Source organism: Enoplosus armatus, chromosome 13, assembly GCF_043641665.1.
Source record: "Enoplosus armatus isolate fEnoArm2 chromosome 13, fEnoArm2.hap1, whole genome shotgun sequence".
In the NCBI taxonomy this organism is placed as follows: Eukaryota; Metazoa; Chordata; class Actinopteri; order Centrarchiformes; family Enoplosidae; genus Enoplosus; species Enoplosus armatus.
In genome coordinates, this window is record NC_092192.1 from 11449749 (window position 1) to 11468170 (window position 18422).

At 39.7% G+C, this 18422-nt stretch overlaps 1 protein-coding gene across 2 annotated transcripts in view; it reads left to right on the forward strand.

Moving 5' to 3' along the window:
• Positions 1-660: 660 nt before the first annotated feature.
• Positions 661-18422, forward strand: part of rxfp2a (relaxin family peptide receptor 2a) — a 36668-nt gene continuing 18906 nt past the window's right edge. Inside the window, exons 1-5 of one of the 2 annotated variants that reach the window (XM_070917269.1) lie at positions 661-676; positions 5695-5763; positions 11890-12033; positions 16009-16089; positions 16367-16472. In XM_070917269.1, coding sequence (XP_070773370.1) covers positions 661-676; positions 5695-5763; positions 11890-12033; positions 16009-16089; positions 16367-16472 — 416 coding nt within the window. Of the gene's footprint in view, positions 677-5681; positions 5764-11889; positions 12034-16008; positions 16090-16366; positions 16473-18422 lie in introns of those variants that run through there. The other variant, XM_070917270.1, reaches the window with a different exon arrangement.

Consider the following 18422-nt stretch of genomic DNA (forward strand, 5'->3'; position numbering starts at 1 on the left):
AAAAATTTATTATTTGGTACAATCTCATATATTATGTATTATGACACTATTCTGAATGCTCCAGCTGCTATGGAGCCCCGAATCCCACTAAATGTATCAGACAAGTCAAATGCATAAATCAATGAACGAAGCTATGTATTTTTATTTTAACCACCAATCAGTTAATAAAATCAATCAAAACTTTATCTTTCAGTGGCTCATTCTATTTTCTGAGTTGGCATGTATTTATAATTTATCTAGCTGCTCACAAACTCCTTATGAATAAACATTAGCTTACATGTTTTTTTACTTTTTATCTCTAACCAGGAGATTATTACACCTTTGTGGCGCTTTGAGTGCAATGAACCACTTTAGTCTGTGTTTGTGCACATTTGTCCTTCCAAAGATGCAGATGGCAAGGGTTGATCCCTGGTAAAAGTTTATTTGGCTGTTTTCAGAGTCTATGTTAATTCAGCCTTTCGTTGCTTCTCTGGTCTCTTTAGTGCTTCTGAGCCATCTGATGCTTTCACTGATACTGATCAAATACAATGGGTTTTCTAATTGATGAATTCCACCATCTGCTTTCTGCCACCCAGAGGTTTCACTCCATATCTCAAACTGAACGTAATGAAATGTGTGATGTTTTGATGTGTGGTCGAAAACTAAACTTGCGTTGTGATAATGAGTGGTGGGAGAAGTGTTAAGATCTTTTACTTACCACAAGTACCACAACGTAGAAATACTCTGGTAGAAGTAAAGCATCAAAACATACTTAAAGCATCAAAAGTACTTGTTATGCAGAATGTCCCATTTCAGAAAAAAACACATATATTATGTTATTATACTCTATTATAATTATTGCATTAATATGTAAGCATGACTAATCATGCAGCTGGTGAAAGTGGAGCTCATTTTAACTACTTTAAGAAGAGTGTGGGTGTGGACCTATTGTATGTTTGTTTTCATGGGGGCGGATGACGAGGTTAAAGTTCTTGAGCTCTATGATGAGTAAAGGTTTGTCTTTTGAATGTCGTGACTGAAAAAGAGACCGCTTTGTATAGCACTCTTAAATGTGGCTGATTGTCTTTTTAGGCCAGTTAATATGTGGGCAATACAAAACCCCCAAATTCCTTTTATTACACCTTCTGTTTATGTTGCTCTTACTGCTCACAGCTCAGTATTTTGCAGACTTTGTGAATGAGGGCATTCATCCAGTATACTTTCTGATTTGATCTAAAGGTCAGAGGATGTAACAGATGATGAAAGCCACTGATAAGAAGCAGGCCTGTTTAATATATAACCATATTATCCACATCTTTGACTTCAAAGTTCATGACTCATTCGGATTAAAGCTACACCAAGCCATATTTTTATATTAACAATGAGAAAATGGCTACGTGTTGTTTGAAAGGTGTCACTCAGAATGACAAAGCTCCACAGACCCAACCACTGTTACCATTTTACAACCCACAATTATACTGTTTTTATTCACTCTCACCAAAACTCTTAATAACTCCATTTCCAGCTGCAGCTGTTCAGATGTTTTTGGCAAAAAAGAAAAACCTTTGATAAACCCACTTTACACCTGCTCAGCACCACAGAGAGACGGACAACGTTAGCGACTAGTTGCTGAACGTAATGGAGCATTTTGCTGCTAAAGAGCCAAATATTTCCCTCAGGAGAAGCTGCAGACAAAAATGGAGCTGAAAGGAGAGAGAATATAACATTCATCCAAATGAATGTTGCTATGTGTCTGTTGGGTGTGTAAATAGGCAACTGTTTGCAAACATGCTCGCCCTGTCATATCACAAGGTGATAATATGACCATGTTGTGTTTAGAGCTTGTTCTTCTAAACACAAGTGGCCAAAAAAATCACGTCACGCAGGTTTAAGCCTCAAAGCTTAAAATCGTCTTTTGAATCTGATGATCAAATAACACGCGTTCATTTGAACTGTGTGTTGACTTCAGGGGGAAAACACAGATGTCATGGGGTATATATCCATATCCAGGCTGCTTGGTGAGACTGAAAAGAAAAACAGTTGCTCCACAGTATCATCTCAAGAGGAAATATGGAGGGAAATGCTGCACTATGCCAGCTCATTTCTTCCGTATTTGGTAGTACCGCAACACTGTCTCGCCTCCCAACATGCTGCAAGGCCAGCTCGTCTGCAGAACATTCAGACTCAAATTCATGCTTTGTTCTTAAATTGACAAAGTAAATGATAATGAATTAAGAAGAATTAAAAATAAGTCAGAATGAAACATGTTCTAATCCCTGCTTTACGTTTGAATCAAATAAAAATAAAAGGGCAAGTCTCTCTTCATTGTACTTGTATCAGATCCCATTGTCAAAGACCAGTATTTCTTGATGTTTCTTGACACACACACACACACACACACACACACACACACACACACACACACACACACACACACACACACTGATTAAATCAACTAACAAGTAACTTGAAGACTCTCTTTCAGGGACATTGAGTCTCTCATTCTCCTCCTCTACTTTCTGCATTTCTTTGGGACTCAGTTTTGCTTTGCTTACCTGTGCATCAAAGCAACAGCTGCAACTTAGATAACTGAAATGAGAATGACAATTAAAACAACATCACCATATGAGTTTAGAGTCTGCTGTGATATGTGATGAAACTACATAATGTATTCTGGGAAATCAAAGCCTCATCAGGTGATGTCTTTCAGATGAAACTGCCTTTGTGCCACAGAAGGTTGACATGTTTGCCCATCATCCCATCATAGCTTTTTCTATAATTGTGAAGTTTGTGAGTTACGTTTGGTCTGTAAGTTCTTTGAATCTTCCATCATATCTTCCATCATTTAAACTCTGAAACAAGATTGTTTCTGTAAAGCTGCCACTTTAAACAGTAAAGAAAGGTCCTGAAAATGTTTTCAACGTCATTGTGATGTTCTTGGACTCACAGCTGTCGGTTCAAATGGTCGGGGGTGCGGTCTATGAAATTTATAGCCGGGGCTGATTCGGAGGTTCAGTCAGTGTGTAACTTTGAAAAGAAATAAAAAGAAAATTAGGTCAAACACAGCATGCAGTTTTAAACTGAAAAGAGACTGATAGACTTTGTGTGAAGGATAAAGAGAGAAATCACAAAGAATACATCGACAAGGCCAAATACGCTTCTTCTATCTTCATCACAACATGCTGGGAGGCACTCTTGGTCGTGGCCAAATATTTAGACTTTACACTTATAACAAATAATGACTGGCAAGTATATTCATGAGGGACATTTTTTATTTTTTATCTCAAGTCAAGAGGAATATTAAGAGAAAGGAGAAGTCCTTATGTACCTGCATGCATGTCTTTGATTGTGGTCTTGCTTTTGTTGTAGTGATATGTATTTTTTATATATGTGGAGCTTTTTATGTCTAGATATTGTACATTTTCTGCGTGTTTTATTTACTGCCTGGTAACGTAGCACAATGTTGTTTGTTTAGCACAAATTTCTAATAACATTAATATTCTGCACTTGATTACTTTCTGTGCTGTGTGCTGTTTGCTTCTGTGTCGCAGGTTTTGATTAGTACCTGACAATATAGTAAATGACGTCCTTTATGAGATCTTTGCTAACATTAATATTCCCTTTTTATTATTCATCTACATGCGTATTGTCTATTTCAATAGCTGTTTTAATTTTAATTTTATATTCTTTTTAGGGGGACTTTTGTATCTGTCCAGGAACTGCAGGTGAAAAATGCGTAATTTTGGCTCATAAATAGCAATGTTTATTAATGTGCACCGTCCGTTAAATAAACAAAGACAGAAAGCTTGTGAACCATTCCCAGATGAGGCCACCTAGCCAGAGGTAGAGGGGATTTAAAGGGACATCTTAGCTACCAAAGTCCCTTATATATATGAGGAATACGGTGTATACAAAAAAGTATAGTCTTACATGTATCACAAATGGGCACGTTCCCTAAATGGCACGGATCGGATTCAGATTTCATTAGGGTCCCCAAAAGGCCAGCGACAACTGTGGGCCCTCTGGACTCCAAGCAAAACTATGAGCAGCACTGAAATATGTGATCAGTGTTTATACTGACTACAGTTACTGTAATAACTGCTGCTGCTGCTGTCAGACTAACTGCTACGTGTCTTACTTTGTCAGAGGACTCATGAAAACTTTTGGTGAGCACACTTTGCACCATAACACCCGCTCCTTTTGGATGCCTCTGTGCACGCACATCAGTAAATCACTTTTTACCCTCTCGTATGACCCTTTTACTATTTCAATTATTTCCTTTGTGGAACTGGAAATCTGCACACGATATCATCCAACACAGAAATGAAACTTTCTGTGAAACTTGCATTAACATCAGAAATAAAATCTTCAAATGAAATGGAACCAAGTACCTTTCTTTGTCCTTTTTACCCAAAAAGAAGCCAGTGTCAGATTTAGTAATTGCAGTGACATAAATGAGCACAAGTATTTAAAAGGCAAACGTCTCCAATTATATTCAATAAAGCTCAAAACTGGCAGGTTTTCAAAGCATTAATGGCTGAAATCCTCTTTAAAATGTTGTGCTTATGTGGCCAAACTTAACTGTGCTGAGGACGCAGTTATGGTGAAATGTAAGATGTTGTTAACGATCAACTTACAGCATTTTCTGTGTTTTTATTTCACCCAACATATTGTAATTCCCTCTGTGGGTGTGTGAATGTTGTTCTGTCTCCAAGTTCTTCACTGTGAATTAATGTGATCTGTGGCTGAAGTCCCTCTCTGTTTGTCTGAAAATAAGCAGAACTTCATGCTGTATAAGCTGCTTAATGAGTGACCTCTGAAAGGAAACACAACTCAGCGGAGATTTATAGGAATAGTTGGACATTTTGTTCCTAAAACTCCAAACTAAAAATAAAAAAAGCAGCCTACTGTCATATAAGATCACAATAAACTCAATGTAGAATATAAGAGGAATAAGACCAGGCTATTTCTGCTTTACCAGCTCTGGTCCTTTACTTGTAAAACAAAAACGTACTCATGCAGTTTAGCTCCTAGATTGGGAAATCCACCAGATATATAAATCACAGTGAGTGGCTTCCTCTCTGCTGCTGTCATCCCCTCAGACTGAACTCAACCCTCAGAGGAGCCAAACGGGGCTGCAGTCCAGCAGCTTCCGCAACTCCAGATCCACAGGAGCACAGGTGAGTGGGATCAGCACTTCCTTTTATTTCACACTGCTGGGGGCAAGTGCCTGAGCCTCTGCAGGTGTGTGGCACAGACACAATGAGCGAAAACTGAAGTATAAGGCACCAAGAGAGCAGAGGAGGTCTGCAATTAAACAAAGAGACAGACAGAGAGAGAGAGGAGGGGGTGGAAGCGTTTGCGCACAGTGAGACTGTGCGGGTGTTTGCGTGTTTGTGAGTGTGTGTGTGTGTGTGTGTGAGAGAGAGAGAGAGAGAGAGAGAGAGAGAGAGAGAGCATCGGGAGCACAGTGTGGAGAGGATGTGGCTGTGTTTACGCACCAGCTCGGTTTCCACTTTCCGCGCTGCTTCTTCAGCTGATTCATCCGGTGCCTGTAGTTCGTCTTTTCGGGCATTTTTGAATGTCGGGGCATGCTGTAACACATTGGACTGACCGGGACTTCTGCTGGCTTTACCTGTCGACTTTCAGGTTTTCACGGGGAGGGTTGGGTGGGGGGGGGGGACCTGAATTGGGGCATTGCAGCCGGAGCGACAGGAGCGAGCCTCAGGATGGAGGTACCTGTCATCATCTTGCTCATCCACTTGTCCCACACTGAGATCAGAGGTAAAGAAAAATGGAGTGATGAGCACTTGATGATGTGTTTTTGCATCACTGGAGGCTGTCTGTAATATTTGTCTTTATGTCATATTTTATGAATAGGATTATTACAGGTTGCAGCACGTTATTGTTACAGGTCATTTTCCCCTATTTTTACTACAATATATTTTTTGAAGTCGTTCAGGGTGCTTTTGTGAATGAACACATCCACGTTGGAAGAGACAGCTCCGCGGAACATTAGTTACACTCAACACTGTGTTATTGAATCAATATCACAGTAAGCTGATTCGTCTTCATGTTTTAAAGACCTCTGTGGGCAGGGAAACTATTTTGAAAACACTAAATAAGGCCTGCAGTCATTTGAGCTGGACAGAAATCCTGTTTCATTATTTTAAATGACTGCTGTCCTCACAAGGGTAGAAAAAGAAATCCTAAATGCGTTTTAAGGAGCTAATTAGAGATTAAGCATAATTAAGCAACAAGGTGAGAGTATTTAGGGGCCAGTCATTGTATTCAGTGCGTATGAATATATAATGCTTGACATTATGGTGGCATTTCTTTATTCTCTGGTAAAGTGTCACATCTTAATGTTTGTTTTTGATGTTGGCATTTTCCGGACAGTGGGGGGGTTGAGCTGGCAAATATCACAAAATTCAATATCATTCATGTTCTGTATTCATTCATGCCCACTCACACTTCCTCCATCTCCCAGCCAGTGACTCATGGTCAGATCTCCCATTGTGTCAAAATGTTGGGATGAGATTTTTTATGAGTATTTCTTTGACACACAAAGACTGAGGTGTTGTTTTGTTCTCAGCTGTGGTGCAATTTCTGCTGTTCTTCAGTTCATGCAGTGTTTCAAAAGGTGGAGGAAATTCTGTGAAATTAGTTGTGATTGGTGACAAATTGGGATGCACTCAGCACAGTCTTTGATTTTGTTCAGTTTGGTTATTTAAAATTACATTGTACACTTTGTTTATTGCTTCTTTAATAGCACTTGACAGTTACAATGATCATTCAGGATTGATAAGACTGAGAAATATCAAAAGGTTAACTACAGACAACTCACAGAAAGGGACAATAAAAAAGAATCAACGCTACAAATCAACATGCATCAGTCAGTAAACAGCAAACAATAGAGACACGTCAGTGCCTCCCAACTGCATCTCATTTCCTCAGTCAGGAACATTTTCAACTTATTTATATATTTTTCTGAATGAATTTGATGATGCTTTACACAATGAATGAAGTCCATCGTGGTGTCAGAGGACATCTTTAATTCAGCATCAGGGGTGTTTATGCGATTAATCTGAATCAGTCACAGAGAAATCAGAGAAACAATCAAACAACATTTTCTGTGACTCTGGGAGGAATGGCAATGAGGAAGAGGCGCCCTATACATTCAGCTTTTCCACAAACATTTGAGATAATGTATTCAGACAGTGTAATCCCCGTCAGATAACAACAGATGCACACGAGGTGTGCTGACATCTGTCAGACTAATCTTTTCTGTCTTCAGAGACGGGGCAGTTGGCTCAACCTACAGGACAACATGTCCAGGGATGAGACAGCAGATTCCAGTGAAGCAGAGACCATGGAGCAAAGATCAGGGTTCAGTCAACCATCATGTATTTATGAATTTGTGGTTGTACTGGAGACTGGTAGTCTCCAAAGGGATTCAGTATCTTGGGCTGATAATATCATGGCACAATAACAGACGGTAATGTTGATGTGATGACCGTCATTCACAGATGAGACGGCTATGAACATAAAAACCTACTTATTTCAATCTTGCTCATTTTTATCTTTACAGCGTCATACTGCAAAGGAAATTGTTTGATTAAGTTTATACTTTTATTGTCATTGGATTTGTGATTTAAATCAGTTTGACCCACCATCAGTGGGGAGTTGTGATACAAAGCCCAAACGTAAGAGCTGCAAACTGCAAATTCTACAAACAAAACCAATTTTTTAAAGATTTAGACTTTGGTGCATAATCAGCTTGTGTCATTGGTAGCTGAATAAATACAGTTGTGATGAGAACCCAGACGTCATGCAAGCGTCCTCCGGACTGGAGGGCCACAGAGGCTGGCATGATGTCGGTTTCTGTCATTTCTTGGTTTCAGTCTCCACGTGTGAGAGAGCTGCTGTGTCCAACTGAATCTGTTCTTCATGGCTGGGAAAAACTCTTGAGAGGCTTGTACACTGATAGAAAGAGTCTTTTCCATTATTGTCACAGTGTAGGTGGGTGGAAGATTTGCCAGATGATCTAAATAGTTGCCATGTTTCCTTTCATAGAATATGTAGTACCTGATGGACATGGTTATGACTCACAAACTCACAAACCCACCAATTTACATTTAGCAGGCAGCAGAGGGCGAGCCGTTCTGTCAAGACCTGCAGATGTAGATATGGTGATGATGCTGCCTACACACAAATAAAAGAATAGCAGCTGCAATGTTAACACTTGCACCACCTGCAAGCAATCAGTGTTACAGCTACATTTCTTCTTTTTATTAGTTGCTGTTTGCTGTTTGTTTTTCTGATGTCTTACATTCAACACATGTGCCTCCTGCTAGCTAATAAAATGAAAACAAAAGGAAATAATATTACGAAACAACACACAAACACTAACCTCCAGTGGATATTAAAGTAAATAAACAGAAGTTATGTCTACGTTTACCAAAACACATGGTGTGTGTGCAAATGTTTTGAGTGCATTTCCATCCTCATTAAACATTTCCAAAGCAATTAAAAATATATATTTGAAATTGTGCATCATTTACCTCCATGTTTTCTAGCTGGCAGTCTTCCTCACTGCCTTTGTTGGTGCATTGCTACGCTTTTTGGTGTGTTGCCGGCACCAGCTGTTGATCAGCAGAATAGCATGCAAACAATACGGGGACCCACTTGTAAAAACACTGCTCCATTGTGCTACTAGTGGTCAAAAACTCCACATTTGAAACACACAAACTGGGGCTGATAATTGAGAGATATCTCTCTGTCCAACAGAAGAAAACGTTTCCTTATGTGGATCTCTTCTCAATCTTTTTTATCTGTGTATCTGAGTGTGTTTGGACAGTTGGATAGTGAAGTTTTCTTTTTAGATGTTTGGTCTTGTTTCAGTTACGTTTCCTTTTGCATGTGTATGTAATTTGTCTGTTTATCTGAAGATCCATTTTAACCTTTTTATCAGGACTTTCTTTGTCTATCCAGCGTTAAGTGGTGGCCTGAATTTGCCAGACCGATTACCAAATGTGAACCTGCCAGAACAAATAAAACATGAGCTTGCAGATTCGTCTGGTTCCCAGGCTACAGAAGTGGCTCTTCCTGACACCGCTCATAACAACTAAGGAATTGTCACACATTTTCTGTTGTGCTTGCCCTGTTTTCCAGCACATTGGATTTGAAATACAATACTGACTATAGAGTGCTGACTCTCAGTTTTGAGGCTGTTGACCTCCATATTAGGTGAACAGTGTGGCCTACCATTCAAACTAAACGCCAGCACTTTCACCTTGTAGTTTTATTTCAAAACCAGGTGTGCTGGAGTACAGAGCCAAAAGAAAAATGTGTCACATTGTACTTTCAATCACAATTGCACGGTATGCATGAACCATTTCAGATTGACCAAACACCACACTGTTTCTTTGCTCTGGTTCACTGTGCTTTCCCAGTGTGCCTGTTTTCAGCCACGTCTCAGGTCAAATCTCAACACATCTACATTTGAGTGTGTGTTCTGGTCTGCCGTGGATGCCATACAACTGTGATCAATTACAATCTAGACAGTTGTCAGTCACCCCTGTTGTGTTTCTCAATGTGTGTAATTACGTTAGAATGTGTAAAGAATAAAACAAAAATGAACAAGACTGATAGGGAGTCGCTGAGGAAAGAGACTGATAAAAAAGACACAAATCACAGATCAAAGCAGAACATGGAGTCTTTCAAGGTGCTTGAATTAGATGCAGCAACTTATCAGAGGCCTGCTTTGATTCACCAAGAGTGTCCTTTTGAAATGTTATGAGGACTTTGTGTTCAGGGGAACACTGGCTGCGTACTGTGGTCAACACATTACAGAAGGTACTGTTATAACCACTGAGGTCACATAAATCGGAGACAGAAGCTTTTTTCACACATGAAAAAACTGACTTTAAATATCATTGTAATTGATTTTTGGCATTCACACCTACTGTATGTCTCCCATACATTTGATTATATGTTGGCTCTTCACACATGACAGTTCCATGATGGCAGCTCTGCCGGAGAACGATGGTGAGTTTGAAAATTAAATTAAAGGAACAAGTGCACTCTCAGGTCTTGATTAATTTTAAAACTTATTTTGTAGTTAAACGACTGTTTATCCACACAGCTTGATCCACCTGTGACTTATCTCTCCTCTGCCTGCCTTCCCAGCTCCTTCTCATTACCAATTAGTGTCTGACTGCATACAAAAGCATGTCATTCCTGCTAGAGCTGCCTTTTACTTACCTAAAAACATGTTGTCTGCCTCTATTGTGTTTTCCTTTCTTCGTCACCCTTCCTGGGGAGGCTTCAGTCAGGCCAACTGGTGGTTGTTGCCGGTATGAACAAGTGGTGCAGTGCTGATTGATCTGATGGTGATAGTTGCTGTGGATTCCCTAATTTGTTGTGGTTTGTTTGGCGCTGGTGGTGCAGGTTTATAGATACAAATTGCAGCGTTGCACATGCACAAATGGCAGCTTTAAAAGTGCATAAAGATGTGTACTTTCCACACAGTGGTTGTGATTTATAAAAACCAAAACATGACAGTTTGAGAACTTCTACGGGAATCTCAATGTGTTTGCGTTCATATTCTTGAAAGACTGACAAGTGAGACACTTAAAGGCAAAGTATGGCACTGAATTACGTTCTGAATCAACTCTTTATCCTTAATGTCACATTACAAAGAATTACAATAATTATATCCCAGAGAAACATCCAGGGCATAGTATACAAAGACATTCCTACAAATAAAGATAATAAACCATCTGGCCTCCATCCAATAACATTTAAAAATGTCACGCTTGGTCCTCTTTCATTTCTGCATGATTGAAATGAAACATGATTTTTTATTTTTTTTTAACTGGGAAAATGTTTGACGTCATTAGAGAACAGCTCAGTCACTGACGACACAATATTGTTGGCTGATTATAACAAATAAAAAAACAGTACAAGAAAATAGCTTTTAGGTCTGTTCATCAGTAGACGTCAGTAGAAAGGCTATAAGAGGAGAGTAATGCCAATGTTGTGGCCCTTGCAGATTTCAGTAGGACATTTTTGTGTTTGCTGGCAGTCAATAATGAGGGCTTCTCTTACAGGCCAGAGATGCACCAGGATGCAGTAAATGAACCGCAAGAATAAGTCTCTATGCCTGAAGAGTTTTGTGGCTGCTGACTCATGTTGTGGACATAAATTGTGAAGCAGTGGTAAATGTTTAATCTTAAAGGTTTATGTGAAACCTTATTGAAACCAAATGACTGAGAGATGAATTAATTCTCTGTTCAGCCACTTAAGTCAACGACAAGCTTAAGAATAAAAAAAAAAAAATTGACAACCAGTAATTTCTCATCTGGTTGGGAGAGATGGGCTGTGGGACTCAAACAGCACTCCCAAGTTAATATATGTTTATATACATATGCATATAAAGAAGAATATTGTTTCATGTTACTCAATCACTGATGCTTCACAATACAAACACACAAATACTTGTCATTAATCTACTGTATGACATAGGCCTTTTTTCCACTTTATTTTTTCTAAAAATCCCATCATATAGAGTCAGCTGTGGAGTGCCACAGGGCTCCATGCAAGGCCCATTCTTGTAGGCCATTTTCACAGCGGACATTTTGACTTGTTATAGTTGGAAAAGCACAGGTGTTACTAATAACATCAGTGACGGCTCTGCTCTATTCAAGAGTCCCAGTAAGCCATGACAGTGTGACAACACAGCAACATGACTTGCAAAATGTCACTGAGATTTGACACAGAAATAATAGGGAAAGGTGTGACGTGGCAACAAGCCAAACATGGAAAAAACGTTTGACTACTAAAATTTGGTATAATGGTAAGAATGGTCTACATAATCTCACCCTTTTTCCTGCATCTCTCCCTCAGCGCTGCTGGTCAGCAGGGCGGAAGTAGAGGCTGGATGCCCCCTTGGCCAGTTCCCGTGTGGGAACATGAGTGACTGCCTCCCACAGGCTTTGCAGTGTAACGGACACAAAGACTGTCCCAATGGAGCTGACGAGCGGCGCTGCGGTAAGTGTGTGTGTGTGTGTGTGTGTGTGTGTGTGTGTGTGCGTGTGTGAACAAGAGCAGTGGTGGTCAATAAACAAGGAGGCCTCAGAACGTTTGGCTGAGAAAAAAAAAAGATATATAATAACAAAGAAATGTTTTTACAGTAGGTAAAAGATGGAGAATTTGAAAAAAGGTAAATAAGAGTATTTTGAATAGCCTTCTGTTAAACTGGATGAACAACAGGTGAATGTTCACAGTCGTGAAACTTTAGAAATTAATAATAATTATCTACATCAAGTTTTGGATAAAACTGTGAATATAGTAACGTTGCCAAAGCCAGAGCCACAAATCCAAGGTTATTTACAGCCTTAAGTCATAAAAACAAAACAATTTTGACTTGAGAATTTTTTACAAATAAGAAACGATGGCAGAAGTTCTGCACATAGTGGCTTTATACATCAAATACAGTGACAAACACACATTTCAAAGATGCTGGAGACAGTTGCTGTACCTCCCTCCATTCACTAAGGAACAGGCTGCTCGTCAGTGGATTGGTGAGCGCTACACTGTCATCAAAACACAGCTTTCAGCCAATAGCCTAAACCAGCTCCTGCAAGAGCTCATAGACTTCCACCATTCTGACAGGTTATTATAAAGACGCACCACTGGAGTCATTCTGGTCCAAGTGTGAACTACAAAGAATGTCATGATGCAGCAGTGAAGGAGTCGGTACCTTTTAGAAATGCATGTTTGTGTGAAGCTGGCTTCTGAACCATGACAGCGCTGCAACTTCAGTGCTAAACAAGATTAAGACTGGAGGAGAATGACAGACTTGTTGCTTTGATGACATGGTTAGCTGGTGGAGGAAAGAAAAGTATAATACACCACATTCATTCATTTTGAAATGCAAAGACTGTTTGTTTCATTTTGGTATTGCTTGATAAAAGATTTTATTAAATCATTTTGAGACAGCTTTGAAAGTCACTTTGATTCGATCACATTTTGAAAGTCAAGTTAAGTAATATTTAATAACAGTAACAGTTTTATTGAGAGCAAACACAGTTCTTTTATTTTGGTGAAAACACCAGACCAAGGCCTCCGAGACCCTCTGGAGCCTCGCTCTCCTATAAACTCTCAGGATCCTTCTGTAGTATGAGCCACTGGAAGAACATCCTCACCACAATCTGTACTCTCTAAGCCCTGTGAACTAACCGAGCTGCCAATTCAAGAGCCATGTTGAGCATTTCAAAAAGACTACATGTCTTTGCTGATGCCCAGTTTCAGAGAACAGTTCTGTTTCATGTTATTATTCAAGACCAAGCTCCTCATCTATCGGTTGTTGACCACGATTCTAGTGTTGAAGTATCTACTAAACTTTCACATTTTGGGGGGCAAACTTTATTGCTTTCTTGCTGAGAGTTACACAGGAAGAATGGTACCACTCTCTGATTTTATTTGATTGATTTGCTAATGAAAATGTTTGTAACTACAAACTATTCTCAAAGATAGTCATAAATCACACAAGGAGCTTACAGTATTAGTCATGAGATGCAGTAAACATGTTTTTTTCTCCTTAAGTAACACATTAACAGTCAGTGTTCATCTCTCTGATAGAAAAACATTTTTCTAAATTCGTCTCAGTCTGGCGATGGAAAGCACCGCGCCTTCCTGCCAATAACCAGAAACCCATTGTGTGCTGTAGGCTATTACTTCTCCTCTTTCCCATCCTCCTAACCAGGCAGCCTTCTCTCTCTGCCATATTGCTCAACACTGCCGTAATAACAAGAATTTGAGAAAAAAAAAAGCCCAACTAACAATGGGCGCCAGGCCCTTCAGCAGTATGCAATACATCATCTTCACAGCCGTCCTGCTTCATCCTCATTCTCGAAGGTAAACGTTGGCCTGCTGAAAGTCTTGATCAGAGTTCTGCATGCAGCTTGAATGTATAAACACTGCAGCCCTTGTATCTTCTGGGTCTCTGACATGTGAAAATTGAATCCCTGTTTGGCAATTCCTGCAATTTCTACCACAGGGAATTTCATGAAATTGCATGCGTTGGATAAAAGCAACTTACTCAGCATGTTGCCCTCCCTGTCATCTGTAGAACTTCTGGGCAGCTACACCTGATAAATGCCTGTTTAAAGCCAAACTCCCTGCAGTGAGATACAGCTCTTATATTTTAGTCATAGGTGTAGATTTAGGTGCGAACATTTAGGCTTTTGTTGTTGGTTTGTTAAGTTCAGTCCTCCAGGCGCAGCCATGCTCTATAGTGAACAACGCTGTCAGTGGGAATTTAAAAGTAAAGGACAGGTATCGGACCATCAATGGACAATATGTAAGTTAGTGAATTGGTAACAGGCTCAAAGAAAGTCGAAGACTTATTCAGTCATTGCCATAGCATAACATGGTTTCTTTTACACCAATGTGCTGAGGTTGGATTTGTGTCATACAGTAGATCAGCACGCCAGTATCAATATCAGATGGTAAAGGGTGACACAGTTTCATAATTGACATTTATGATTAGCTGTTGAGGAGGAGGAGGTTGCTGTCTCTACTACAAGCCAATTAGTTGCTCAAGTAATAACTTCAGTCAGGAGATAATTCATTGAAAGAGAGGCTTAAAGAGTAATTCACTTGATTTATTTGTAATAGTGTGCATAACAGGAAGAGATTTTTTGAGTTTTTGGTGATTTGAACCCATTGTGACGTCATCATTTTTACATGGGTAGTCACGCCATGGATGTGATGTGGAGCAGGACTTCTGGTGAGTTCAGTGGAAGGACCCAGGGACGCTGGCTCTGATGAAACTGGAGTTGAATGGGGTGGAAGTATGTCGCATTGATCTGACACTGAACTGACAGCTGACAGCAGCAGAGAAAGGAACAGCTGTACAGCAAAAAGATGAATGGCTTACAAGAGGCCGTGGCAAAATCTGATTGACTGAAGTGAAAGTGGGGACATGCTCAGTCAGCTGATTGAGTTGGAAGCGGGAAAAAGAAGAGAGAGAAAGAGAAATGTTAATAGTAAGCATGAAGATAGTCTTCCTGAAGGAACTTTCGCTGAGCTTCATTAGCTGGAAGAATCTTTTATATTTCACCCACACGTTTCAGTGCATGGCCTTCGTCTGGAGGTTGATTAGCTGTTGCAACAGCAATGACAAAAAGTGGAACTAGATGAACAAGGATGGTGGCTGGACAACTGAGCGGGCCATGGCATGAAACTGCTTTGGGGCCAACCGATGCAGTTTAAGATATAAGAGTATCTGCTCTTTGCTTAGGTTAAGGTATCCCAATCCCTATGAATCCCTTTGAATGGTAGCTGACTGTAATCTGCAGTTGGTGCGCACACAGAATGTGCTGGCCTCCTTTCAGAGATGACATGTTCGATAGCAGACTAATACAAAGCCAATTAGTCTGAGATGGTCGTTATAAATCCTTTTCTCTGAGTAGAAAACGTGTGTGTTGCCTTGTTCGTAGTCGTTATAGGTTGCTAGGTTACAGGCATAAAAGGTAAATGATGGAGTGATACTCAAACCGATTATTGACGCTCATTAGAATATCAGTCAGCCAAGCACAATGCAAGGTTTATACAAAGCCCAACTGTGTTATTAAATGTTATTATGTGTGTCAGTTGCTTAGGCAAACAAAGTATAAAATATTTGTGTTTTGCAATAGACGAACCAATAGCCTGGGGCCAACTTGTGTTTTCATAAAACTGATCTCGCTAACACAACGGTTAGATTGTGAAGGTCCCAGTCCAAAACCTTGAGGAAGTCATCCAAGTTGCAAAGATTTGGGTTCCAACACCGCAATGATTTAACAAAAGAGAACGAATGATAATTTATGTTTTCCACTACTGTGCTGTCCACATTTCCTCAGCCAATCGTGTTTCCAGTTAAATCAACTGGTTCAACTGGAAACACAGCTGATTGCTCTTAACTGGATTTTATCTGACTGCACTGTACAGATAACTGTTGTTCCTTGTTTGGCTTTGCAGGGGACAACATCGGATGGGCGGACTTATTTGGACAAATACTACAGAATGCCAATCCCTTGGACCAGTACCTGAACGAGTGTTGTAAGTACGCGTGTATACAGTATTTGTCTCTATATGCATAAATGTGTGTAAGTATTTACATTTTCTGATACCTTAACACAAGATACCTGCCTTTACTGATACCAGTATACAATTCTTTGATAATGAAAATAACCATTAATTGTAGCCCTTATGGCCAACTGAGGTTTCATGTTGTGTCCCAAAGGACCTCTGCTTTCAATTCTAACCACTCTGTAATAATCTTCTGTGTGTGTGTGTGTGTGTGTGTGTGTGTGTGTGTGTGTGTGTGTGTGTGTAGTCTTGCAGGAGTATCCAGAGAGTTGTGACTGCATACAGACAGACGTCGAGTGTGTGGAGGTCAACCTGCAGGATGTTCCTCTACTCTCTCCTAATGTTACCTGGCTGTAAGTAATGACTGTGTGTGTGTGTGTGTGTGTGTGTGTGTGTGTGTGTGTGTGTGTGTGTGTGTGTGTGTGTGTGTTTTTACTTCTATTTTTGTGGCTATCAATTTGACTTCACAGTGAGAAGTCTTCAAAGTACCCATTCCCTCCTTTTTCAGTTCAGGCCAGCTTTAAGGTTTGAATAGATAACACGTGTTCAGGCTGTTGTTTCTATTCTGCCGTTAGCGGCAGAGGAATTGATCATCAAAACATTTGATCATGTTAGACAAACACATATTTTTAACACAAATCTGCATGAGTTGAAATCACCAATATGATTACTGTAATTGGTTAATTATATGTTGTGATTTTGAACAGAGAAATTACCCAAAATAAGCAACAATGTCCAATTACCATGACTGCTCTCGATGAGTAAAAATGTCCTTTTCCCTTTGTTGGATTTGAGCTATTTTTGCATTCTTAGCCAGTATATTACTTCTAGCCATCCTCCTGCTTTTTGACCTGTCTGTGGTACCCGGCATTGGCATCTCTATTTGCTATTTCAAGTCTAAGCCCCAGATTTGACATGCCTGGTCTTGTTTGTAATTTCTGCTCGGAATGAGTTGATTTGAGTGGGTTTCTTTTGTTATTAAAGGAAGGAAGCACATGTCTCTGTGCTGTTTGATCAGCCTGCACTCCCAGAGCTCACTTACAAACGTCTAGAGCCGATCACAACAAAGTTGTAGCTGATATTGACTTAGACACTCGCAAGCTAACAATAGGATGTTTGGGGACTTCAGAGGCATTTCGTTTTGTACTTTCTGCCAGATGTCATGCATACATTTGTCATCATTGTACGATATTTCAGTCTCTTTTAACGTGGTATTTAGATTTTTGTTTAAATTTACATATTCTCCTTAATATGCCAGTTTCCTCTCAAAGGGATACCTTAATTTTATTTTGTCTGGGATTGTCAAACGAAAGAAAGTAAGTCATTTTATTTGTGCTTTTCTTTGCTTTTATACAGGCGGTCAGACGACTTTCTCTATTCTCGCCTCAGCCAGAAATCAGTGTTCAAGCTCCAGTAAGTGCAGGACTGGACGCTGCTGACGGCATCACATTGCTCCTGTTTTATCTTCCCTGCAGGGGCTGCTTTGTAGTTGTAGAATCAATTCCACAGCTTTACTGATTACTTTGAAGGCACTGTCTGGCCTGGCTTTCGATTTCTATTTCAGATTGAAATGTGACTAAGCCCACCACAAGTCAGAGCATAGTTTGAGTTCCTATGGGAACCACCAACTGATTTTCTAAAGTCAGTGATTGCACCCACATCATAGCAAAGGCCCAGCACATATCACATTACTATTTCAAAAAACTGTATTTGTTGTAGTTTTCTTTTCTTCTTTTCCTCTTTCTGTTAGTTTCTTACATACAGTATACAAATGACATACTCTTTTTCTTCTGTTTCAGTAACCTTTCTTTCTTAGTTGGTACGCAATTTAATTTAGTCTTAACAGTCTTTTGTTCTCGGTGGTTGTGAAGCACTTTGTAAAGTTTCCCTATCACATGCTGATCATTATTATCATGAATCCTTCCATTTCTTTTTAGATTTATGTCTCACAAGTCCCCCAACTTTATGTAAGTGCAACATAAAATTGCTGGAGTGACAGTGATTAAAAGCGAAGTTATTGAGGATTTACAGCAGATCATTAAAGGTGGATCAAATTCTTTAATTTCAGCTCCATTAAAAGTTTTGCCAAAACCTGCTTACACTTGTCTGGGTCACAGGCCTTGATATTACGTCTCCCTTAAGCTTCCTATAATCCTAACAATACATAAAAATCTGCATTAGTAACCTTAATATACAATCTTAATAATAAGAAAACGGACTGACTTTGTTTTTGCAGTATATTACCCTTTTATCGCTCTTGATAATGGCTATTGCGTCATTTGCCTGAACTCAATCTGACCTTC